Source organism: Schistocerca cancellata, chromosome 12 (assembly GCF_023864275.1).
Source record: "Schistocerca cancellata isolate TAMUIC-IGC-003103 chromosome 12, iqSchCanc2.1, whole genome shotgun sequence".
Lineage (NCBI taxonomy): Eukaryota > Metazoa > Arthropoda > Insecta > Orthoptera > Acrididae > Schistocerca > Schistocerca cancellata.
Genome location: NC_064637.1, coordinates 59,503,883 through 59,529,445, shown reverse-complemented (window position 1 = coordinate 59,529,445; position 25,563 = coordinate 59,503,883). Strand labels below are relative to the sequence as shown.

Genomic DNA, 25,563 nt, shown 5'->3' with positions numbered 1-25,563 from the left:
CTTTCCCACCAGAGCGCGCCCCGCTAAGCACAACAGCGCAGGGGCAGCACTCGGCCGTCTCCGCACTACGAGATGGCGCTGTCTTAGAGACGGACCAAATTCTGCTTCCGCCGATCTGTGTATTAATATGTAACACAGCCAATGAGATTGCTGCGCAGTGATACCTGAATGCTCGAGGTATTATAACGAGTGTACAGACCTCCGATTAGTCAGTCTGCATCAGTCTGCATTAGTCTGCACTAGTCTGCACTAGTCTGCATTAGTCTGTAATCAAGTTTCAGTCTGCATCTAATAAGATTATCATATTCCTGTACATAGCCATGAAGAGAAATGTATAGGCACTTTGTCAAGTATCAGAGATATGTGAGAATAAGATTAACGTACCAAGACCAAAGGAACTTCAGATTGTCAATTGTAAGTAGCATCCAGAATCAAGTTAAGTAAGGTTTATGATTGTTATTATTTTAATAAAAGGGTGTGAAAATTAATCAAGTTCTGTTTAAAGTTGGTCACCGTCAATCTGCTACTCTAAGTGTGCAAGTGGCATTTCTATTGTCTGACCTAACGGCAGAAGATAAACACGCCACGATAAGTCCACAAGACATATTGCTGACACTCGCCTACTTCGTTAGAGCGACAAGTCAAATAATCTGATGGTGTGTGTACCGAAGGTCTTACACTATGCACACCACAGGAATTGAATCGAATAGGGAAGAAAAGCATTTTATGGTACAACCTGACTCAAATAAATCATTGATGGGCAGCAAATGTACAGAGTCTTGAAGCAATAGTTAATTTGGTGATAGAGGGAAATGTGTGAAGTAAAAATTGTAGAGGGAGGTGAAGCCTTGAATACAGTTAGCAGTTTCAAGTTGACATGGGGTGTAGTAGAAGATAGGCTAGCCTGGAGATCTGCATCAAGCTCAGTTGAGATTGATGACTCTTACTATAATAGCAACCATTCTGACAGGCTTTCCCTGAAAATGTTAAACATATGTCATATATATGCACGTTTCATTTGTCACTCTTTTCTGTTGTAGGGTGAGCCCGGTAAGGATGGGGAACCCGGCCAACCAGGAACAACTGGCCCGAGAGGAGACCCCGGAAAGGATGGCGCTCCAGGAATCCAGGGACCTCCGGGACCACCGGGATCTGACGGAGAGAGGGGTCCGCCGGGACCTGGTGGTCCTCGGGGCTTCCAGGTGGGCGTCGCTGGCTGCAGAGAAACTCCACATCACCATCTGTCTCTTCATCACACGTTTATCTGTGGATCATTTTACAACAATATTAAATTCTCATATACCAAATTAATTTAAAACAAGTACAATAAAACCTCGATAATATCAGATAATTGGGTTGAGTAGAGCTCGAATTTGTCTGTGTGTGACAATTTTTTGTTTGACTTATAACACCGTTGGTTAAACGTCAAACAAAAAATTGTCACACACAACAAATAAAATTCAGGCTATAACTGCCAACACATATAGCCTATGAAAGCTATGGCATAAAATAACCTTAAAAGACATAAGAAAAACGATTAAGTGCTGAACCAGTGATGTTATAGGTAACTTAAGAATTCCGTAAATGTATGGTTGTCAATCTCATATATGATTAGTAGGCTACCGTCTGTCCTAGAAAATAGTATAAATGATTAAACGAAAATCTCATATAAAGATGTGAAACAAATTCTAACAAAGAGTTAGAGGGGCTGGCCAGTACTTACCTCAGCTCAGTACAGCCGATAGATACACAAAACAGAACAGAAAATTTACATTCCTAGCTTTCAGAACTTTGTTCCTTCATCAGGGAGGAGAGAGGGGGGGAAAAGGGAAGAAGGGAAAGTGGATTCAGTTACTCACAACCCAGGTTATGAAGCAACAGGGAAAGGTAAACAGGGAGGGTAGTAAGGGTGGAGGCATGGCCGTCAGAGGGAAACCAAAGATATTCTGCTGTAAGTACTGTGCCAGCTTGAAACCAAAGAGGATGCATACAGAAGTAAAGAGGTATATAGTATAAAGATAAACACAACTATGTAGGAAGGAAAGATGTGTGAATGGCTAAAGAGGAGAGGAAAAAGGAGAAGACTGAAGAGTAAATGGGAGTGAGGTTCAGTCCAGGGGGATGGCGGGATGAAAGGATGTGTTGGAGTGCAAGTTCCCATCTCTGCAGTTCCAAGGGGCTGGTGTTGGGTGGGAGAAGCCAAATGGCACGTATGGTGTAGCAGGTTCCTAGGTCCCTAGAATTATGCTGGAGGGCATCCTCTGCTACTGGGTATTGGACATCTCCTAGGCGGACAGTTCGTCCGTGCCTGTTCATGCATTCAGCCAGTTTAGTTGTCATCATACTGGTCTAAAAGGCTGTGCAGTGCAGGCATGTCACCTGATAAACGACATGTGTTGTTTCACATGTGGCCCTGCCTTGAATTGTGTATGTTTTACCAGTAGCAAGGCTGGAGTAGGTGGTTTGGGGGGATGCATGGGGCAGGTTTTGTAGCGGGGTCGGTTACAGGGGTAGGAACCGCTGGGTAGAGAAGGTGGTCTGGGAATATTGTTGGGTTTGACAAGGATGTTACGGAGGTTAGTGGGGCGACAAAAGGCAACTCTGGGTGGTGTGGGGAGAATATTGTCAAGGAATGATCTCACTTCAGGGAAATAGTAATAATAATAAGGAATAAAACAAGGAGGGAAGGACAAGAAAGAAAAGAAAATGTGTTGCTGATGTTCAATACCAAAGGAAGAAATAGTAATAATAAGAAGGAATAAAATGAGGAGGGAAGGACGAGAAAGAAAAGAAAATGTTTTGGTAATGTTCAATATCAAAGGAAGAAAGTTCCGAAAGCTAGGAATGTAAATTTTCTGTTCTGTTTTGTGTATCGATCAGCTGTACTGAGCTAAGTACTGGACCACCTAACACAGGAAAGATATCAAACTATTTTTGTAAGCTTGAGGCAGTTTTTGTGCAATTATAGTTCTGTGATGAACAGATAGATTATTTCGTTGCATAAATGGCCAAATCCACGCTTATGAAACTTCAAATTCCTTTGGAAAATTGTTTACAAGACCAACAGGAATCATTTCAGTTCTAGGGTAATATGCACATTTCTTGTTTTGAACTATAAAATCAAGAAAGTCCTTTTGCACATGTGGGTATTTCCACTTTTGCTATCGAAATGGACACGTACTTTTTGAGCTATTTAAGAGTTTCTCTCACTTGCACACCTCTGATGAGTGTCCCCCCCCCCCCCCCACCCCCTCCTCCCCTATCTGCATGAAATATGTGTCCAGCTTCCAGATTTCCATGTGTCAGTGCATAATGGATAGCTGATAACTTGGAGTTTCTCAGTTGTTATGTGTGGCTGCCAACACAGTTTATTGTCTGCATCACATGCATAGTAGTAGTTACTTGGTAATCAGAGGTAAATTTAGTAGTGCGGTGTATATTCAACGATTTCATTTTACTATAATCTCGTGTAAAAGGTGTAGATGCAGGTTATATTCATACACACTCTGTATACAATAATATAATAGTAATGTGTTCTATGTACTCCTAGATGAATGCTGTTCACTAAATACGTATATATGAGAAATCGAATACACGATTATGTATTAACAAAAAATGGAGTTCTCTTATTGCAAATATATCTACAGATTTATTTCTCTTGATGCGAATGACATAAGAGATAACAATCACTGAGTAATGAGAAGCTTTTGAACTTTCCAGGGACTCCCAGGTGCAGCTGGAAATCCCGGAACACCAGGGAAGGACGGAGAGTCTGGATCGCCGGGTCCTCCCGGACTGCCCGGACCTTCCGGATCTAGAGGGGACCGGGGATTCCCCGGAGAGCGCGGTCCTGTGGGACCTCCGGGGCCTCCAGGAGTCCGGGGCGAGACGGGCCAGCAGGGATCTGACGGCCTTCCGGTGAGTGAAAGTGCTGGTGGTACATATCTCTCCTCCCATGGAAAATCTAGTACGTATTTAAAGTCCATTCAACATAAATTTTGTGGCAGTTTGTCTGTTTCATGTTCTGATTTTCTGCTTTATTTCCTCAGGGACCACCAGGATCTAAGGGTGACAAAGGACATTCTGGTGCCAGTGGATTGATTGTAAGTGCAGTCTTAAGTGTACATATAATCTTGCATGTAAAATAATGAACGCAGATGAAAGCTGTTGCACTTTATCAGCCTTTGCAAACGGTAAATTTATTCTCTCATTACATACGCGTATAACCCATCTGATTATGGTACAGAAGACAAGTAAAAAAATAGTAATACAGTTCAGTTATATAAAATTTGATAAGCTGAAGCAATATTCTAAAGTCAGTACTTTTCCCTGAGTATAGTCATGGTTACATAATAATGATAATGATTGTTAACATCCTGCTTACATTGCCAGTTAATAGTTCTTGAACCCTTCCACTGAGATTAACATATCTTCATCAGAGTATGATGTAGTTCTTTTTCAGTAGATCTAGCCCCCATACATGAATGATTTTAGCTTTTAACTTGTGGAAGATAGCATATGTCGCATATAATGTGAAGGCTGAGTATATAATTTTATTCATTGAGTGGGAAGCCTAAAATTATCTTTATTCCATTTGTTATGCAAATGATCAAAATAATTTCTCATGGAAAATTATGATTTGTGGTATAAGAATGTTATTGTCTCATAAATGTATAGGGATTGTCTCATAGATTTATGGGGAGGGGACTGTTAAAAGATTCTGTTTTAAACTGTGGGTGACACAATACAATTCACCTGTTTCTGATGACTCATTTCAGAAGCTTTAGTGTATGTGATAGATAATATTGTCACAACCTCCAGCTGTGTTTGCAGGTCCCACCATAATGATGACTTCACAAATAGCCATATATTCGGAAGAAAGAACCAGATAGTTGTGATAACAAAGATATAAGTTCCACGATTGTGCTGTTAGGATGATGATGATTAAAAATATTGATACTATAGGCTACAGAGTCAGTTAGCAAAAAGTTAGAAAAAAAGGTCCAAAAATTAATGTATACCACTTGTTTTTGTTTATTTTATTTCTCCTGGTGACATCAAAATGTAGCCTGTCAATAAAGTCCATAAGTTTGAAATGGGTATAATGTAAACTTTTTGACACATACTTTGTATCAATAAAACAGTTTATAATTTTGATTAGTCAGAATATGTTAAAAATAAATCTTTCCAAGGAGCCTTTTAGAGAAAGGAGGACCATATTCAGGGTCATGTTATATTCTTGGTTGTCTTATACTGGGCTAAATACGGTATTCAGTTCTTCTCTAATTTCCTAATTTAGAATTCTGGCAGTACATGTGCATCCCTTTACTGCTCTTATAAGGGATGCATGAGAGCTGACATATTTTGAAATTCAGAATTTAGGGAAGAACTAAATATCTTTAATATCAATAAAATATAAAGAATTTTAAAAAAAGTGAGGAAAGCTGCTTCTAGCAAGACTCAGCACCATTAATTTGCTGGAAATTTTTATGTACCTGCTTAACAACCCTCAGAAGTCTTTTAATGCTCAAGGGTGATTCACTGAGCAACTTTGAGAACTGTGTTGTATTGCTTCCGGACACTGATGTCCAGAAACTGATCTTAAAGTGCAATAAGGTTCAGTCCACACAGAAATGATACAATAGTCAATACAATACAGAATCAACCCACATCGCCACATAGAAATGTAGTTGAAGTGACTAAACTGGTTAACACTGGGAAAACAGTATCTCTTTCATGCCACATGTTGCAACACAGAAAGCCTGTCACTCCATGCAACTTGTTATACAATATATGGTAAGCGAAATTTCAAGTGTTGCAATGTAAACAAAAACTGTTTTATGTAAAAGAAGCAAAGCTACATCTGTCTCTTTACTTACACAGCAAAATTTTTACTTTTCATGTAAATAATTAAAAAGCACTGTTTTGGGATTTGTGCACATTATCCATTATGCAGTGTTTTTCAGTTTTGAGGAAACTATTCGGTAAAAGAATTAAACAGTGGAAACTGCATTTGGAATGTCAATGATGTAGGAAAAGATAGATTGCTACTGATCATGAAGATTACCCCTTATGTTGCACACAAGCACAATGAAAACACACTTACACATAAGTTTTCAGCCACAGCCTTCAACATAAAAAGAAAGCGAAACATGCACCATTCATTCACATAAGTAAGCAATCCTCACACACACCTGACCACCCTCTCTGTCAGCTCTGATGAAGGCATTGGCTGAAAGCTTATCTGCAGGTGTGTTTTAATTGGGCCTGTCTGCAACTTAACGTGTCATTTTTACAGTAAGTAGTAATCTATCTTTTCCTACACTGTCAGCAAAAGAATTGATTTTTCTGCATCTTATATCACAGTTTGATAATGACTGATTTTCTTTTTGTTATTTTCTGTGGGTATTGTGATACTTCACAAATAAGTAGAGCACTGGGCACATTTGAAAAATTTGCAGTGAATAATGTTGTCATAAATTGTCTTCATGGGTTTGCCAGCAGATCACGTTGTGCAAATTCCACAATACTTCCTCGGAGCAACTGTCTAACATCTTCAGGTGGTTCAACCTTGGTGGTGGATAGGTACAACTGACAGTATCTGCACATCGATGCCCCATTTCTAGTACATGCACGCGAAGAATGTGCAGGTGCAGGAAGCACACATCGCACTATGGGCAAACACAGCGTACAGTGCAGGAGAGCCACTCAGCGATTTTCAGCAGAGGGAATTTGAATATGGCACTATCTATCTGCAAATTATTGCACATGCACAATTTTCACGCCTTTTTCTCCTTTGCCTTTTTCTCATTTACAGTTACGAGTATTAAGTGGCTTTGTTCCCACAGGGTCTGCCAGGACTGCGGGGACAGCCAGGAGCTCCTGGAGAGAAGGGCGAGAGGGGCTCGTATGGACCACCAGGACCTGAGGGACCACCAGGTATGCTCACAGTCTCTTCCTCTCTTTTTGGTGACAGGCATACCTCTAAAAAGTGTATGGCCGAAAGTGCCATGCATGTTTACACTAAGTTGTAGGTCTGCACAAAACTTGAAATACAATTAAACTATGAGGGCTCATCAACAAAGGCTGAGAATGATTTTTCCCTGTGGCTCGCATGCTAGTTTCCTGTCTGTGCCGTGAATATTTGGAAAGAGTGGGCTTTTATATATAATATCCATAGATGGCACCACTATCATATCAGTAGGTTGGTAGTAATGCTCTCTTTTGTAGATGCTCTTTGCATTTCACATACCAAACAATGGAGGTGACCCGAGAGGAACAGTAAGGCACAGTAAAATTCTGTGTTTGTTTAAACCATACAGTAACTGAAACTTAGGAAAAGCTGAAGCAAGTATATGACGAAGATGTGCTACCTCGTACGACAGTGTTTATGTGGTTCGAGGACTTCAAAGAAGGCCAACTTTGTTAAGCGAGGTGGGCCTGGTGTTTCAGCTTCTGCTGTGGCTGAAGTCAAGATCAACACAGCTGCCCTGATAGTCCATGACGACCAGCAAATAACATTATATAACCTCAGTGAAGTATTGAGAATTTCATATGGCAGTGCCCGTATGATTATGCATGATTATCTCCATATGACCCATGTTTGTGCCTGTTTGTTCCATGTCTGTTGACTCTCGAACAATAGACTGTGTGAATGGAAACAAGCCGTAAGATGCTGAATCTCTTTGTTGATGGAGGAGACGTGTTTTTGGAATCGATTATCACTGGTGATGAGTCATTATGGTCCTGAGGGAAAACAAAACAGCACAGTGTGGAAATTGCCAGGTTCTCCAATACCGAAAAAGGTTAAAATTGTCCCATCTGCATGGGAAGTGATGGTAATTGCATTTTTTGTTTGTCATGGTATGATTTACCAGCATGTAGTTACCCGCACCCACCCATCCACACACACACACACACACACACACACACACACACACACACACTAATGTTACTACAAATTGTTACATGTCAGTATTGGCTAAATTCTGAGGAAGCGTATTGCAAGGAAACGATCAGAACCTCTTGCATTGGGTGGCGACTTCATCATGTCAATTCACACCCTCATGTCACAAATCAAGTTGTTCAATTTCTGGCTCAATTCAACATTACATGTGTACCGATTCTGCCTAACAGCCCTGATCTTGCACCCTGTGAATTTTTTTTTCTATTCCCATTCCTGAAAGCAAAGCTTCACTGCATTCAGTTTGAGAACCCTGATGCAGAGCTCGAAAAAAGTGAGGTGATTCTCAAGCACCTGACAAAGAATGGCTTGAAATGTTTGAGAACCAGCACAGATGCTATAAAAACACATTTAAGTTGCATAGAAGTACTCTGAAAAAGATAATGTAAACATTGAAATGGAATAATGAATGTCTGTAGAAAAAATCAAACTCAGTCTGTTTTGATCAGCCCTTGCACTAAAAAAGAGAGACATAATACGAGAGTCAATCCTAAAGAAACACATAATGGTTTTTTGTTTTAATTTTTTTACATCCAATTTATTTTATGTACCTTTGATATTTTGACAGTAAGTCCGATACATTATTGACAGACAAAATGCCATTTTTCCACTTAATCGCTTTCAACTGCCTTACATCACCATGGAACTGAGGCATGTGTACCTGTACAGTAGAAATCAGGACCGGCAGGTTTCTGCCACTGTTTATCAGCTTTCACAAGGGAGTCATCATCTGCAAATCTCATTCGATGAAGGGATTCTTTTCAGTTTACCAAAGAGGTAGTTATTGCACAGTGTCAGATCAAGACTGTAGGTGGATATTTCAGTGTTTCGCACCCAAACTTCGTGATCTCAGTGGTGATTTTCTCATGGGCATGTGGCTGAGCATTACTGTGCAGTGGCTAAACATTGTGTTTTTGACAATTTGTCAAATACTACATGGTAGAGTGTGAAGTTTTTTGAGGGTCATGACATATGAAGTAAAAGTATCAGGAATTTGTGTTTTCTCAACACACTCAGTGTCAGCTGTACATGCATAGCTACTTACGCCAGTGCCAGCCCATTTTCTTAGTGTCTGTTGCTGGTTGCCAGCCATTTGCCCATTTGCTACTGATTCAGGAACAGTCATAAATATGTTCTTTTAGAAAGGAGTAAGGCTTATTATTTCCTCTTCAAATACATGTCACTTATGGTGCTCTGCTGTGTAACCTTTCATCACCACAATAAAAACTAAAGAAGCTATTTTCGAGTAATAAAAGAATTGTTTTTGCAAATTACAGACTATTTATTTACACAAATGGGAGACTTTTTGTATTTATATACAGAGATAATGATTGTTACATTTCTGCAAATGATTTTTATTTCAAATAGTTCTTTTTTGAATGGTATAACTGGAAGCCACTTTGCGTATCGCATGTTGGGATGAAGTGTCCTTCCTTCTGGTGACTCCTCCTCCTTTCTTGCTCCTCACTGAGCACACCCTACGAGTTTTCTGTGCCTTTTTTTCTGTCATGGAATGAGTATTCTTTGCAGTAAATGTTTTCCATCCAGTCGTGAAAGTTGAGCACTACTTGCTCCAGGCTGGCTATCAGTGGCACATGGTGATGACAAGTCTTTGCAAACAGCCATAATGAACTGGTTGGAACAATTTTTTTCTTCATTACCTGCGTGTACAGCACACATACATTTGAAATTGCTATCAGGATAAGGTTTATTCACCACTTAACTGAACAATGATCAGATATCCCGTAAGACATGCTGTGGTCACCAAGATCAACACCGAACTTGTTCTCATTGTAGCCAAGCACTGCTGCTGGTTTGTTTTTCTTCTCTTCCTCACCTATCAGTGTGGGATATTATGTCACCTCGAAGTCTTGTGCTTAGCATGTAAACATCTCTTTTGTCTTTCCATCTTAGTGCCAAAAATTTCCCTTATGGCAAGTAATACCATAATTTCTCTGCAGAGAAGCACTAGACAAAGCAGATGGATTTCCTCTCCTGGTTTCTGTGACAGTGCCAACAAGACCAGTACATTTATCTTCAAGAGCTATTGCCAGTACCACACTTGTCTAGCACTGATCGTGTACAGTATGTGACCCATACCTGCAAAATTATCAAGCAGTCTGAACATGTGGCAGAAATGTGTACATGTGGTTGTCTCTCTTCTGAGAACTGCTGGACCAGTAATATTACACACAGGAGCTAGGGGTTGAATGAGGACATCTGCTCATAATATTACAGGTGCGGCAGTTCTTGCTAAGATGCAGTGAGGTGCGCTATTCTTTGCTCTGCCGACAGTGATGTAATATTACTCGTGTGGCGCTCTTAAGTGTTAAAAGAATCTCTATTTTCATCAACTTCAATTTTCTCCCCTTCAAAGTAATCTCCCCCAGATATAATACACTTGTGCCATCGCTTTTTCCAATCTTGGAAGCACTTCTGAAAGTCACTTTTTGTTATGTTGTTCAGCTCCTTTGGTGATTCTGTTTTTGTCACACCAGTGGTGGCAAAATGATGTACTTTCACAGTTCTCTTTGGCCTTGGTAATAGAAAGAAGTCACAGGGAGCCACATCCAGCGAATACAGTCTCTGAGGCAATGTAACAGTTTTGATTTTGTCCAAAAAACCACGAACAAGCACTGACGTCTGTCTCAGTGCTTTATCGTGATTGCATTTTCCATGAGTGATTTTGCCACAGTTGTTGTTGTTTTCTTCAGATTGCTGTGTACAGCAACTTCCTTTAGTGGCTCTCATGCATTGTAAATTCAGCCAACTGAATTAGATAAAACACACACACACACACACACACACACACACACACACACACACACACAGTGGTCATTGTAGCAGCCCTTTTTCTGTTTTCGCTTTTTCGTCTAATAGGTGAAAGTTTGATTTTATTTTTTACACATTGACTGTCATTGAAAGGTTTTACTTTTATTTAATATTGTCCCAGCTATGTATCAGTTCAATTTCTTTTAAAACCCAATGTTAAACGTGGGTCACTACATGTATAGTCTTCCCAACTCTGAGAGAAAAATCTTTAGTACTAGTAGCTTTACTATCAATGTTTACAGACAATGATACTTTAACCTTTCGTTCAATTGTTTTAGTTACGAATCGCTAGTTTGTTCGTGGCATAGATCGCATAACGTTTATTAATCTAAGTTAAATTAATGTTCAAGACTTGTATTATGTTTCAAATTAACAACGTCAGTTTATTGACAAGAATTATTAATAAATAGGTTCACTCATATTATCTGATTCAAAGAAGTTCTTTAATTCGATGTCTAAGTAGGATTCCCACTAGCATCAGAGATGTTAGATAATATCCTGTCACTTTTGGTAAATAAGTTATTTCTATTTAATATCTGCAAACTGTCATTAACTATGATCACTAGTTGCGTGAAGTTAAAGTTTCCCACTATCACAATTCAAAGTCCAAATCTGGTTAAAATTCTCAATTCAGTAAAGTGTTGAAATATTCATACGAATTGAGATTAAAGCCAAAGAGATTACTATTAACCTTCCCGTTTATCTAATCTGAGGAATGTCCAAATTAAAGTCTTGAATTGACAATCCTCAAAAACAATCTTGTCATGATATATTCTTGATCCCCGCTTAATAAAGTCCCAATTGTTGTTCTCTAAAGCTGTACATCCTAAATAAGTTCCGAACTAGAACAGACTAGAGATTGGAGTATCGTAATTACAACGTATGGCTATTTATACTTTAATAAACACTATGTTTGGTGTCCCAGACCTATGTTGTATGACTATAATATTGATTTTCTTATGTATTGGAATAACTAATATTTTAAATGATTAATGGAAAATCTCATATAAAGATGTTGTTAACTAATATTTTAATATTTTTTACTGTTTTTCCTCCTTCCCATGTTTCTAAAATTTATAATTAAATTTTCCTTTTCTTTTCTTTTGCTTTCTATACTAGCTATTTCCCTCTATTTGTTTTTTATTTATTTTTCGTAATTACTACTTGTGGAGGGACTTGGGTCATTTTGTGAATTGATATTGTAAGGACATGGGAGCTATTTTTTGTTTTTTCAACACCGAGAGGTGCTGTAGGTGTTACATCATGCATGTGACAGTTGCATTTGCGTGAATGTGTGTGTGCCTGTCTACAACTTAACGTTTCCACTACGCGGTTAGTAGCAGTGTAGCCTTTTCACAATATAGCCATTATTCCATCCTGAATTTTCCGTTGTTTGACATTGTAAAATTAGAGGTTTGTGATACTGTATTTACTTGAATCTAAGCCGCATTTGAATCTAAGCCGCACCTGAAAAATGAGGCTCTAAATCAAGGAAAGAAAATTTTCCCGAATCTAAGCCGCACCTGAAATTTGAGACTCGAAATTCAAGGTCAGAGAAAAGTTTTAGGCTGCACCTCCAAATCAAAACAAAGTTGGTCCATTATAATATGAGACATAATTTAGGTCAAATGAATGACTATACAGCTACAGTAGTTTGGTTCGAGTCGTAAGCTTAGCAGTTAAGCTTTACCAGGTAGCCATAGATATGCGTCAGGCACTCCATCTGTATTTGTACGGGTACCCTTCCTCTTACACGTGCTTCATCTGGTTTGAATTGATTGCTTATTTTTCTTTGATCTGGTGCCGTTCTCTTTGTTATAGGTATTTACGTCACTCTAAGCTGAAAATGCATTACTGTATTGTGCCATGCATTGTTTGTCGCTTTCTGATAATGAGTGTTTACAGCCTGTCGCCGCATGGCTTGCTTTTGTGCACGGTACCGCAGCTTACAATTTAAAAAAAAAAAAAAAAAAAAAAAAAAGAAGAAGAAGAAGAAGAAGAAGAAGAAGAAGAAGAAGGAGAGAGAGAGAGAGAGAGAGAGGAATCGTCTCATTAGCAAAACAATGGCAAGAGACTGCTATTTGTTGTTACTTACACTGCTGCTTTCTTTGATAATTATCAACAAGAACCAAATAATAGACTGCGTATGATAGAAGACGTTCTGAATGAGAGTTTATCGAAAATTTTTCTCCGTTTGAAAATTTTCGCAGACGCCTCTTTTAGTACATTACATTCTGCACCGAAATTAGAGTCATCGTAGGTTTAAAAATCTAGTCAATTGCCGTGCTTTATTTCTGACTGTATCACTATTAGGCATAAGAATAATACGAATATAAACATGACATGATATGTGTATTCTTCCGCATTTGCTGGTGTCTCACTCTAGTTTTATAGTTTATTAGGCAGACAGGATTTAAATGAGATAGCTGCAAACATGAAAGAATACATGACAAAATGTTTATATTCGTATTATTCTTATGGTGAAGAGAATACTGCATGTGTTTCACAATTCATAAAAGTTCCTATTAGCAACCATCTCTTCTCACAGGTAGGTAAAAATTCAGAACGTAGAGTTTCCCATATTGACAAACATCCCAAACAGTCTTGCCAGTAGGATTTTCGTAGTACATTGAAATGCTGCTACATTCGAAGATGAACAATACGAAATTTGTATTTCCTTTGTTGGATAACGTATGAAAATGCAGTGATTAAAACTCGGGGTGGAGAAAAGAGCTCGTCTTCCACATTTTTATTTTTTATTTATTTACTGACGCAGAGGTTTTGGCACCAGTATTTATCTTTGTGCCTGCAAAGCATGCCTGTGTAGCGCTACAAATATTTGACAGCAGAAGTTAGTTGTGGCGGCACCTACCAACATTTTTCAGAACTTCCGCTTACTTTGCACTCGATTCTAAGCTGCAGGCGGTTTTTTGGATTACAAAAACCGTAAAAAAGAGTGCGGCTTAGATTCAAGTAAATACGGTAGTTGCTTTTATTATATAGTGGCGTTACAAATTCCTATGAAAGTGTCACTATAGTGGAATAGAGTAGAGAGACAGGAATTACACGCAGAACTTCCGCTTGCTCCAGGTCGGCAGGGAGAGAGGGGACCGCAGGGTCCTGTGGGACAGCAGGGGCCACCAGGGGAGCCGGCAGACAGGGGAGACCCAGGACCACCAGGACCCCCGGGCGAGGCGGGAGCTCCGGGAGGACCCGGGGAGCGGGGAGCACCCGGACCACCCGGCCTGCAGGGTTTCCCGGGACCTCTGGGCCCGGCGGGACCGCCAGGAGGCAAAGGAGAGCGCGGCTTCGTGGGCATGAAGGGCGAGCAGGGCAGCGCTGGTCAGCAAGGTGAGTCTGTTTTCACTCAATATTGGTACTCTAAGTAAAGCTGAATGTACATACTGTGGCGACACGTACTTTACTTTACTGAGGTTGCTATGTGTTCCGACACTTCTCTGTAGAACAACTTCGTATTACTTCATTTTTTAACCAGTTTTCACTTTATTTTAATGGTTGAAGTCTGATGTTGGCCTAGTAAGCTGAAAACCAGTTAACAAAATGAAGTAAAACTGTAGAACATACGCATTGTTTTGTTTTCATTTATAATACAGGGTGTTCAAAAAGTCTTTCCCTGATTATATGAATTGATAACTCAGGCTAGAAGTAATATACAAATATGAAACTGGTGTCTAATTGTTTACAAACTATCAAAGTTTTTTTCACACATCAGTAAACTTCCACATGAGCACCCTTGGTAGCATGTAGCACATCTTGGGGATATTCAGTTTCCGTCCACACATTAGCCAACATCACTGGAGGGATCCATTCAACGACTGTGGTTATTCGTTGCCGCAGCGTTTCAAGATCTGGTACACGTGTTCGGGAGACCTCGTCCTTGACATAACCCCATAAAAAGAAGTCTAATCTGGTTGTGACAGGAGAGCGTGGAGGCCAAACCGTTGGCCCATCACGACCAATCCATTGCCCAGGAAAGGTCATATCGAGATAGGCACGGACGTCCAAACCGCAATGAGGTGGTGCACTGTCTTGCTGAAACAAGACATCGGGGTGATACTGAAGCAGCTGAGGAACAGCATACAGTTGCAACATGTCCAGATACACTGCAGATGTGATGGTAGTCTCAGCGAAGAAGAATGGCCCGATAATTCGATCGTGCAATAGCGCGCACCAGACATTCACCTTTGGGCTGCCTCTGGTGCACTCAATGACCTTGCCAGGGGGGTTGTGAACCTCAAATGCGCACATTATGGCGATTCACTACTCCACTGACAAAAAAGGTCACTTTGTCGGAAAAGGCAATTTGTCTGAGGTAACCATCATCGCCCTCAATACGTGATAGCATTTCGACCGCAAAGTCATGTACTGTCATTGGGCAACAATGGAAGTGGAAGTTTACTGATGTGTGAAAAAAACTTTGATAGTTTGTAAACAATTAGACACCAGTTTCATATTTGTATCTTACTTCTGGCCTGAGTTATCAATTTGTGTAATCAGGGATAGACTTTTCGGACATCCTGTATCTCTTCACATTGACTAATGAAGATCACATATAATCTCCTACTGCTCTTCTTTCTTTGTTCTTTCCTATTTTTCCAGTATTCCTTCAAGTCATCTCCATTTTGTCCTTTCTTTCTTCTGTCCGTGCTGTTCCCGATTTCTTACTTCTTCTGCTTCAATGCATTCTAAATTTAGTACTTTATTCTTGAAACGATTTATTCCCAATTCTTTGATGTAGTTTCTTTCTAGTTTTTTTTTTAATTTCTGTAATCCATGTTACTATTACTGATTATTTTCTAGAGAAACAGGAATGTTTGTTTTATTAATTTATTCTCATTCATTTGGTAGACACATTCAGGGAAGATTAAGTTTTGCTTTGCCACTACATCTGATATAAAAAGGGAGATAAGGCAGATACCAATCGGCCAGTCTCACTACTTACAAGTTTCTCCAAGCTTTTAGAGGAACTAATGAATGCTTGGATTGTTACACACCTTAGTAACTTTTACATCATTAACAAAAGTCAGTTTTGATTACAGAAAGGGTTATCAACAGAAAATGTGATATTTGCATTTGCTGCAAATGTTTTGGAGGCCATAAAAAAAAATGAAGGTGATTGGCGTATTTTGTGGCCTAACAAAAGCATTTGACTGTGTCAGTCATCAAATACTTTTGCACAAAGCTATGTACCTGTAGTCTGATTAAAATTACTTGATAATTGGCACTTCACATGTTTGAGGTGCCTTCCTCCAAACAGAGCATTCAGCATCATGCCTGAACCATTTGCTGTTGCCAGACTTGCCCAACAAATGGTCAGTTAACTTCCAAGTCCTTGTCTGGCTTTTTATCTTGGATACATTGCACATCCAGAGGTTGTGATAAGGTTAGGAGACGAGTGTAAATTCATCTCTACAAAATGCATTGTCTGCAACAATTCGGTCACTGGTCATTTAAAATCAGGTGTGGACAGAGCATCTCGCAATCCCCCTATACCTGATGGCAGCAGCTTCAAATATTGCTCTGACTTACCTGAACAGAACTGTAGCACTTGACAAGTGACTCACTGTGTTTATGTGTCACCTTTAACTGAGCAGTAACCAATGTGGCAACACTTAGCACCAAGTGACAGACGTCAACTGTCAAGTAATTTGGAGAGTTACACTCCTGGAAATGGAAAAAAGAACACATTGACACCGGTGTGTCAGACCTACCATACTTGCTCCGGACACTGCGAGAGGGCTGTACAAGCAATGATCACACGCACGGCACAGCGGACACACCAGGAACCGCGGTGTTGGCCGTCAAATGGCGCTAGCTGCGCAGCATTTGTGCACCGCCGCCATCAGTGTCAGCCAGTTTGCCGTGGCATAAGGTGCTCCATCGCAGTCTTTAACACTGGTAGCATGCCGCGACAGCGTGGACGTGAACTGTATGTGCAGTTGACGGACTTTGAGCGAGGGCGTATAGTGGGCATGCGGGAGGCCGGGTGGACGTACCGCCGAATTGCTCAACACGTGGGGCGTGAGGTCTCCACAGTACATCGATGTTGTCGCCAGTGGTCGGCGGAAGGTGCACGTGCCCGTCGACCTGGGACCGGACTGCAGCGACGCACGGATGCACGCCAAGACCGTAGGATCCTACGCAGTGCCGTAGGGGACCGCACCGCCACTTCCCAGCAAATTAGGGACACTGTTGCTCCTGGGGTATCGGCGAGGACCATTCGCAACCGTCTCCATGAAGCTGGGCTACGGTCCCGCACACCGTTAGGCCGTCTTCCGCTCACGCCCCAACATCGTGCAGCCCGCCTCCAGTGGTGTCGCGACAGGCGTGAATGGAGGGACGAATGGAGACGTGTCGTCTTCAGCGATGAGAGTCGCTTCTGCCTCGGTGCCAATGATGGTCGTATGCGTGTTTGGCGCCGTGCAGGTGAGCGCCACAATCAGGACTGCATACGACCGAGGCACACAGGGCCAACACCCGGCATCATGGTGTGGGGAGCGATCTCCTACACTGGCCGTACACCACTGGTGATCGTCGAGGGGACACTGAATAGCGCACGGTACATCCAAACTGTCATCGAACCCATCTTTCTACCATTCCTAGACCGGCAAGGGAACTTGCTGTTCCAACAGGACAATGCACGTCCGCATGTATCCCGTGCCACCCAATGTGCTCTAGAAGGTGTAAGTCAACTACCCTGGCCAGTAAGATCTCCGGATCTGTCCCCCATTGAGCATGTTTGGGACTGGATGAAGCGTCATCTCACGTGGTCTGCACGTCCAGCACGAATGCTGCTCCAACTGAGGTGCCAGGTGGAAATGGCATGGCAAGCCGTTCCACAGGACTACATCCAGCATCTCTACGATCGTCTCCATGGGAGAATAGCAGCCTGCATTGCTGCGAAAGGTGGATATACACTGTACTAGTGCCGACATTGTGCATGCTCTGTTGCCTGTGTCTGTGTGCCTGTGGTTCTGTCAGTGTGATCATGTGATGTATCTGACCCCAGGAATGTGTCAATAAAGTTTCCCCTTCCTGGGACAATGAATTCACTGTGTTCTTATTTCAATTTCCAGGAGTGTATTTTATTGCAAATATTCAGTTGTCATCTGTGTGGGTTGGGTTTTTGTCACACTTAATTTTAATCCGTTTCAATAAAATCAGTTACCTAAACTGTTTAGGGCATCAGTGGCTTTTTGGGGAAGTTGATCCCCAGTATCATTTCCAAATGAGTATAGATGTGCCTTCTGGAAATAATACTGAATAATAAGTTATGTATAGGGGTAAATCATTTAAATGAAACAAAAATAGGATTGGACCTGAAATGTACTTTGCAGGGTGTTACAATTAACATTTTAATTTCAAAGCACTACCCTTCGTATCATCCTAATTTGTGGAGCAGCAGTTTTTGTTTCATTTGCAGCCAGTGTTCTATACACAATGCATAAATTACTGAGGATGCAAATGCGTTTCTAGGTCCACCGGGAGAACCAGGACCGCAGGGTCTGGTAGGTCTGACAGGGCCGAAGGGAGCTCGCGGAGAACCCGGCATACGCGGCGACAACGGCATCATGGGACCGCCCGGCAGACCTGGCGAGCCAGGACTGGCTGTGAGTACCCGCCAGCAGGATTTCTTGCTATTGCGCAGCAAAATGAGTGGCATCTTAAGAGACATTAACAGATACTGCATTTGTAAAACAAATGTGACCCTTCCTTTTTGGCTAATTAGGAACAACTAGACAGTTTACATTTCTTCTCATTTATTTTCCTTCCATATCCTTTCATCATTTTTTTGTTTTCTCACTTCTTTATTCACTCTCACTTGACTTCCGCAAGGCGTTCAATACAGTTCCCCACAGTCGTTTAATGAACAAAGTAAGAGCATATGGACTATCAGACCAATTGTGTGATTGGATTGAGGAGTTCCTAGATAACAGGACGCAGCATGTTATTCTCAATGGAGAGAAGTCTTCCGAAGTAAGAGTAATTTCAGGTGTGCCGCAGGGGAGTGTCATAGGACCGTTGCTATTCACAATATACATAAATGACCTGGTGGATGACATCGGAAGTTCACTGAGGCTTTTTGCAGATGATGCTGTGGTGTATCGAGAGGTTGTAACAATGGAAAATTGTACTGAAATGCAGGAGGATCTGCAGCGAATTGACGCATGGTGCAGGGAATGGCAACTGAATCTCAATGTAGACAAGTGTAATGTGCTGCGAATACACAGAAAGATAGATCCTTTATCATTTAGCTACAATATAGCAGGTCAGCAACTGGAAGCAGTTAGTTCCATAAATTATCTGGGAGTACACATTAGGAGTGATTTAAAATGGAATGATCATATAATGTTGATTGTCGGTAAAGCAGATGCCAGACTGAGATTCATTGGAAGAATCCTAAGGAAATGCAATCCGAAAACAAAGGAAGTAGGTTACAGTACGCTTGTTCGCCCACTGCTTGAATACTGCTCAGCAGTGTGGGATCCGTACCAGATAGGGTTGATACAAGACATAGAGAAGATCAAACGGAGAGCAGCGCGCTTCGTTACAGGATCATTTAGTAATCACGAAAGCGTTACGGAGATGATAGATAAACTCCAGTGGAAGACTCTGCAGGAGAGACGCTCAGTAGCTCGGTACGGGCTTTTGTCAAAGTTTCGAGAAGATACCTTCACCGAAGAGTCAAGCAGTATATTGCTCCCTCCTACGTATATCTCGCGAAGAGACCATGAGGATAAAATCAGAGAGGTCAGAGCCCACACAGAGGCATACCGACAATCCTTCTTTCCACGAACAATACGAGACTGGAATAGAAGGGAGAACCGATAGAGGTACTGAAGGTACCCTCCGCCACACACCGTCAGGTGGCTTGCGGAGTATGGATGTAGATGTAGATGTAGATGTCTTTCACTTTGGACCGTTTCACAACTATTCTCATATGAAATCCTTCTAAATTTAACACTTTCCTTCTAAAAACCTCCTTTTCTGCTTCTTCTGCTTTTATATTGGGTATTTCTGAATAATTTTTTTTTTAATTTCTTGGATCCATTAATTTTTTTCCAGAGATATTTAAGCCTCTAGCAGGTGCCCCATTTTTTATAACATGAGCTGGTGTGTGGCATACTTTGTGCACATGTTAAGAATAGCTGTCTTTATGTTACAAAGGTAAAATGTTTGGGCAGAATCACAGTTTAATCTTAGTTTGATTAATCAATGATAAAATAAACTTACATTGGATGAGCTAAATCACACCTGCCAGGTTAGCCGAGAGTGCTAACGCGCTACTTCGTGGACTTGGGTAGGTGCGCCTGTCCCGGACTGAATCTACCTGGCGGATCAACGATGAAGGCCGGTGTGCTGGCCTGCCTGCATGTGGTTTTTAGGTGGTTTTCCACATCCCCTATGTGAATACCAGACTGGTCCTCATGCCCCATCTCAGTTACATGACTCGCAGACATCTTAACACGTTCATACTATTCAATGGATTGTCCATTGTCTGCGTAAGTCACTCTTTTTATTTCTTTCCACGGCACATTTGGAGAGTGTAAACTCTCATCTTCAGGTGGAACAATGATATTCTGTTACATATTTGCTAGCCGAACGCAGCCAGTTGTTTGTTGTGCTTTCATTTTGCTACAGAAATGTATAAGAGGCCCTTGTTATAGTGATATCTTAGTGCCATATTGTACTTTTGCAGCAAAATGAAACCACAACAAACAACTGGCTGCATCCAGTTAGCAAGTATATAACACAGTATCATTGGTACATCTGAAGATGAGAGTGTAAACTCTCAAAATGTGTTGTGTGAAGAAATAAAAAGAGTGATTGGTGCAGGTAATGGTTTTATTTGAACTTTTACTGTCATAAATGGTCGTATTTCCTTAACAATCTACATCTACATCTACATCCATAAGGTTATATTTCATCACTGCATCTAAATTTCCACACTTTCCCTTATGATCTTCTCTATCATATTTTTAGTTTTTCGAATTTATAATTCACTGCTAGTCATTCATTTGCATAAAGACATTCTGATTTTGCTGCTGTGTTGTAACATATTATTTTTGTGTTTCGTGATAAGCACTTTTTATTCTGCATGTATCTTTTTATTCCATGTGCTGTCTCCATATTATGCAGTCTTTCATTTATGGCAATTTTATCCAACTCATTTTTTAATTATCTCCCCTATTTATGTGAACTATTTGACTTTTCAATTTAACCAATCTATGCAAAACTGTGAAATTTTTTATTTTACTGATAAGTTTGATTTTTTCTGCAGACATTCTTAAATCTACTCTACAGGCTTGCTTTCAAAGTGATTGATTTTTGTTTTTGCATCTGCTAGTTTTTCAAATATCACAGTAAAATCGTCTTCAAATTTCACACAGTTTACTTTGATATAGTGTTTGCTTCTTCCCAGTTTTATTGGTGATAATTGATATTGTTTTAATTATTCATTCCAAACTGTCACAATTTTTTCTGATACACAGTTGAAGGGGACTGAAGATTAGGCATCACGTTGTCTTTGATTTGAAATTATTGTGAGGGCTTAGAAATTTTGCCTATTAACTTTACTATTGAGAGTGTCTCTGTAAGAGTTTCGCAAATTAGATTTGTGAGTTTAGTTTTTTGTTATTTTTTTTGTTTTCAACATATGAGATTGCTTTGAACATTCAAGAGAAACATACACCCCACCAGGTCACTGATTTCATGCATATCATACACTGTCAGGAGAACAAATGCGGTCCTAATACTACGAACTCCTCATGCATTTCAAGAAATTGAGATTCAAAATTTTTCATGATTTTCAAGTACTATACAAGGGTGCCAGCCTTTGAGCACCAGAATTAGTGCAACTGTTCAAAAATTTCCACAGTTATTGCAGAATTCTTCTACAGTGTTGCAGAACTAGAGAGAAATATAATTTTGTGAAGATTACTGTATTCTTCATCCTTGATACTGCAACAGTTCACAGCTATGGTATTCATCAGAGTTGAAGTTAAAGTAGTTCCATACTCAGGGAATGAGCTCGGGGGATCAGATGCAGGAGTCCTGAACTGCCACTCACGGCAAGGCCCTAGTGCAGGTGGTTTGGTGCCACCTTCCTCTGAGCTGTTAGGAAGTATTGAGTATGCATCCACATTGTGTGGATGATAGTGATGAATGCTTGTACACGGTGGTGTCAGGTTTGTGTGGTTGTGGATGAAGGGAATGCCGACACATGGGGTTCTCCTCTGAAACAGCAGTGAGGGACCCGCCAAACTTAATGCCCCCATCTGATGGATGGTTCACTGTGGACAGTGCCATATGCCCTCACTTCACGAGACACTGTGCAGACATTTGGAATTTGATCCAGGACCGTGGCACAATGACTGGTCATCAGGAACTTTATCAGCACCCCTCCTCCCCTTTGTGATAAAGCTGTCAACAGCACATGACGAATCTAGATGGTGACTGTAGTGTTGGCTGAAGAGCCAACACAGTATTACAAGAGGAAGCTGCAATGCACGCATTTTAGCTCATTCAGGCTGCCGTGAGGAGTGAAGAACTATACTGACGTGAGGTCTGGAACATGACAAGGAATGAGAATTCAGAAAGCGGACATAATTTGTTTCATACTTTAATCCATTAATGATGAACGTCGCTCTTGACGGCACATGAGTCACAATATTATCTGTTCAGAAGACATAGTAACCGAATATGGCACCTTGCTAGGTTGTAGAAAATGACGTAGGTGAAGGCTATGCTAAACTGTCATCTGTGCAAATGAGAGCGTATGTAGTCAGTGAACCATCGATAGCAAAGTCGGCTGTCCAACTGGGACGAGTGCTAGGGAGTCTCTCTAGACTAGACCTTCTGTGTGGCGGTGCTCGGTCTGCAATCACTGATAGTGGCGACACGCGGGTCCGACGTATACTCACGGACCGCGGCCGATTTAAAAGCCAACAACCTAACAAGTGTGGTGTCTGGCGGTGACACCACAGTGACCATTAGAGTACTGGCCACACCCAGAATTGCTTAACTTTGGTGTTCTGGCGGAAATCGATGTATCCTGTGCAAGCAAGGCCATTGACGTGGTATTTGGGCCTATATTCAGGTACACATGGTTTGTGTCTGAAATTATTTCTTAACTACCTTCCTTTTTAAATGTTAGTGAGGACTCTTTTTCCACTGTCATTATAGAAATCAAATGTCCATGTTGGAAAGTGGCATTCACAGAATGAGGCTGTGTTTTTCATGCTTTTATAATAGACCTCACTCTAAATGCTATTGGATTAATGACAAAGGGTCATAAGTTTAATGACTGTGACAACCTTTTATGAGTGTGATCCCAAAACTAACATCAACAATTTTTTTTCAAAATATAAAGAATTGTTTATTTTCAATAAATTGTACGCAGTTTGAAGCTTGAATGTTTTTCATTTTTTCCAAATAACCACCATTTTGATTGATGCATTTTTCTAAATGCTGTAGCAGTTTTTGTATGCCGATGCCATTCCTGCCTGGTGCCATGCTATTGAAGAAGTGTCTGATCTCATGTTTCACCTTGTTCTCATCACTGAAGTGCCACCCACGCAAGTGTTCTTTCAACTTGGGAAACAAGTGGTAGTCACTAGGTGCTAAGTACGGGCTGTAGGTTAAATGGGGGATTATGTACCATCCAAACTGTTGTACAAGATCCACGGTTTGACGGGCGATGTGGGGGGCGAGCATTGTCATGGAGAAGGCTTGTGCACTTCTCCACATCCCTCTTCTTCAGTTCTGAACTGCCCGTGTGAGTTTTTTTAATGTCTCACAACACCTCTCGGCATTTATTGTTGTCCCACGAACCGTGAAGTTGACCAACAGTATGCCCTTTTGATCCCAAAACGGAGTTACCGGCTGACTTCACTCTCTTGAATTTCTGTGGCTCGGGTGAATTGGAATGATGCCACTCACCTGATTGTTGTTTGGTCTCAGGTGTGAAATGGAAAGCCCAGAGGTTTCATCAGCTGTGACTGCTGAATCCAAAAGATTGTCCTTTTCATCTGCATAGCATTGAAGAAATTCGTGGGAAGTTTCAAGGCATTGCTGTTTGCAGTCTTCTGTCAGCATTCATGGGATCCATCTTATGCACACCTTCCAAAATTCCAACACTTCAGTCAAAATCTGGTGAATGGTACTTTGAAAAATCTCAGGAACAACATTGTGGAACTCATCAAGAGTGATCCACTGATCTCAGAGCACAGTTTGTTCAGCCTTGATGATTGGCTCTTTGGGAATTGGCGGTCTCCCACTTCTTTCCTTGTTGCGAATTTCAGTATGACCACCTGAAAACTCTCTACACCACTTGCCAATATTTTTGACAACCGTACATGACTCTGCATACACTTGCGTCAACTGTCAACAAATGTTGATTGGTTTAACATTTTTGTACTCAAAAATCGAGAACTGTGCAAACTTCACACCTGCGGGTAGTGGCAAATGGGAGCTCCATTACAACTGACTGCTGAGCCGAGACTGAAAGCTCCAGTAAGTGTGTGGTGGTTTCTGTAGAGAGTGAAGGGAGGGAAAAATCAGTGTGGCTAACAGCCACTCAAACTGTTTGGGAAACATGATTGACTGTAATGAGACAAGGTGTTGTGGAAGATAAAGGGGGCTTGGGAGGGGGGGGGAAGGACAAAACTCGAACAAAGTAAGTGTGATCTCCTAAATTGACTCCTTTGTCTTCTGCACTAATGCTATTGCTCGACAGCTGTTGCTCTTGCAGGATATTTGACAGGCTCGTAAAACATTAAAAATGTGTGAGAAGCGCATCATGCATCATGCAGGTAACAAAAAATTGTACAGTAATCATGCAGAAGACAAGCCAATATATTATAAACTGACCCCCTTCTGGGAGGAATGTGACAAGTCAAATTGATCGAATTTTAAAAGAGGTGTAAGACTAAATTGTCTTCCAGCCACCTGAGAAAATTAAAGATATGGTGTGAATGTGGCATCATTTGAACTGATTCTCAGGGTTGCAGCAAATAGCAGCAGCATGTAGAGTGTAGGAAAATGGAATCTAGAAAAAAAAAAAAAACTGCTGTTGCCTAACAAGTTCGCACAAGATCTTGTTTGAGCAGACACAGATTTTAGCCCATGCTTTTCTAAAAGGTGGACACGCTAATGAGAAGTTCTCCAAAATGTCTTATACAAAATGGAAATAATGTCAATCAGCACCACTGTCTCATTCCTATTATGAAATTAGTAATTAATCTACAGTATATACGCCTCATAATCTGCCACTACAAATTACTGGAAATCAGTTGTCAAAGATGCTGTGGAAAGCAGAACGTGTAGATGGAGCTATGGGATTTGCATTCTGACAAAGCATGGAAAAGGGTACTGGTTTATTAAGAGACTATAGGAGATGTCCCATATTATAAACTGCAATGGAAAAACACACCGTATTACATTTTGTTGGTGATATCAGTGTAATATGTTGTTGAAATGGGCAGTGCTGTATCATTTACAACTGCGTGAGTCTATTACATCTTTCAGGGGCCGAGATTTGATTCCCGGCTGGGTCAGAGATTTTATCCACTCAGGGACTGGGTCTTGCATTGTCATCATCATCATCATCATCATCATCATCATCATCATCATCATCATCATCTCATCCCCATTGACCCTCATATCTCCAAAATGATGTCAACTCAAAAGACTTGCACCAGTCTACCCGACAGGAGGCCCTAGCCACACGACATTTCATTTCTTTT

General features: G+C 40.9%; 1 protein-coding gene across 2 annotated transcripts in view; it reads left to right on the top strand.

Annotated features, from left to right (window-relative positions):
- LOC126109845 (collagen alpha-1(I) chain-like) overlaps positions 1 to 25,563 on the top strand; it is a 269,369-nt gene that overhangs the window by 195,527 nt on the left and 48,279 nt on the right. For both annotated transcript variants that reach the window (XM_049914904.1, XM_049914903.1), the window contains 6 exons: positions 1,041 to 1,202; positions 3,721 to 3,918; positions 4,050 to 4,103; positions 6,849 to 6,939; positions 13,886 to 14,146; positions 18,293 to 18,426. In XM_049914904.1, coding sequence (XP_049770861.1) covers positions 1,041 to 1,202; positions 3,721 to 3,918; positions 4,050 to 4,103; positions 6,849 to 6,939; positions 13,886 to 14,146; positions 18,293 to 18,426 — 900 coding nt within the window. The remainder of the gene's footprint in view (positions 1 to 1,040; positions 1,203 to 3,720; positions 3,919 to 4,049; positions 4,104 to 6,848; positions 6,940 to 13,885; positions 14,147 to 18,292; positions 18,427 to 25,563) is intronic.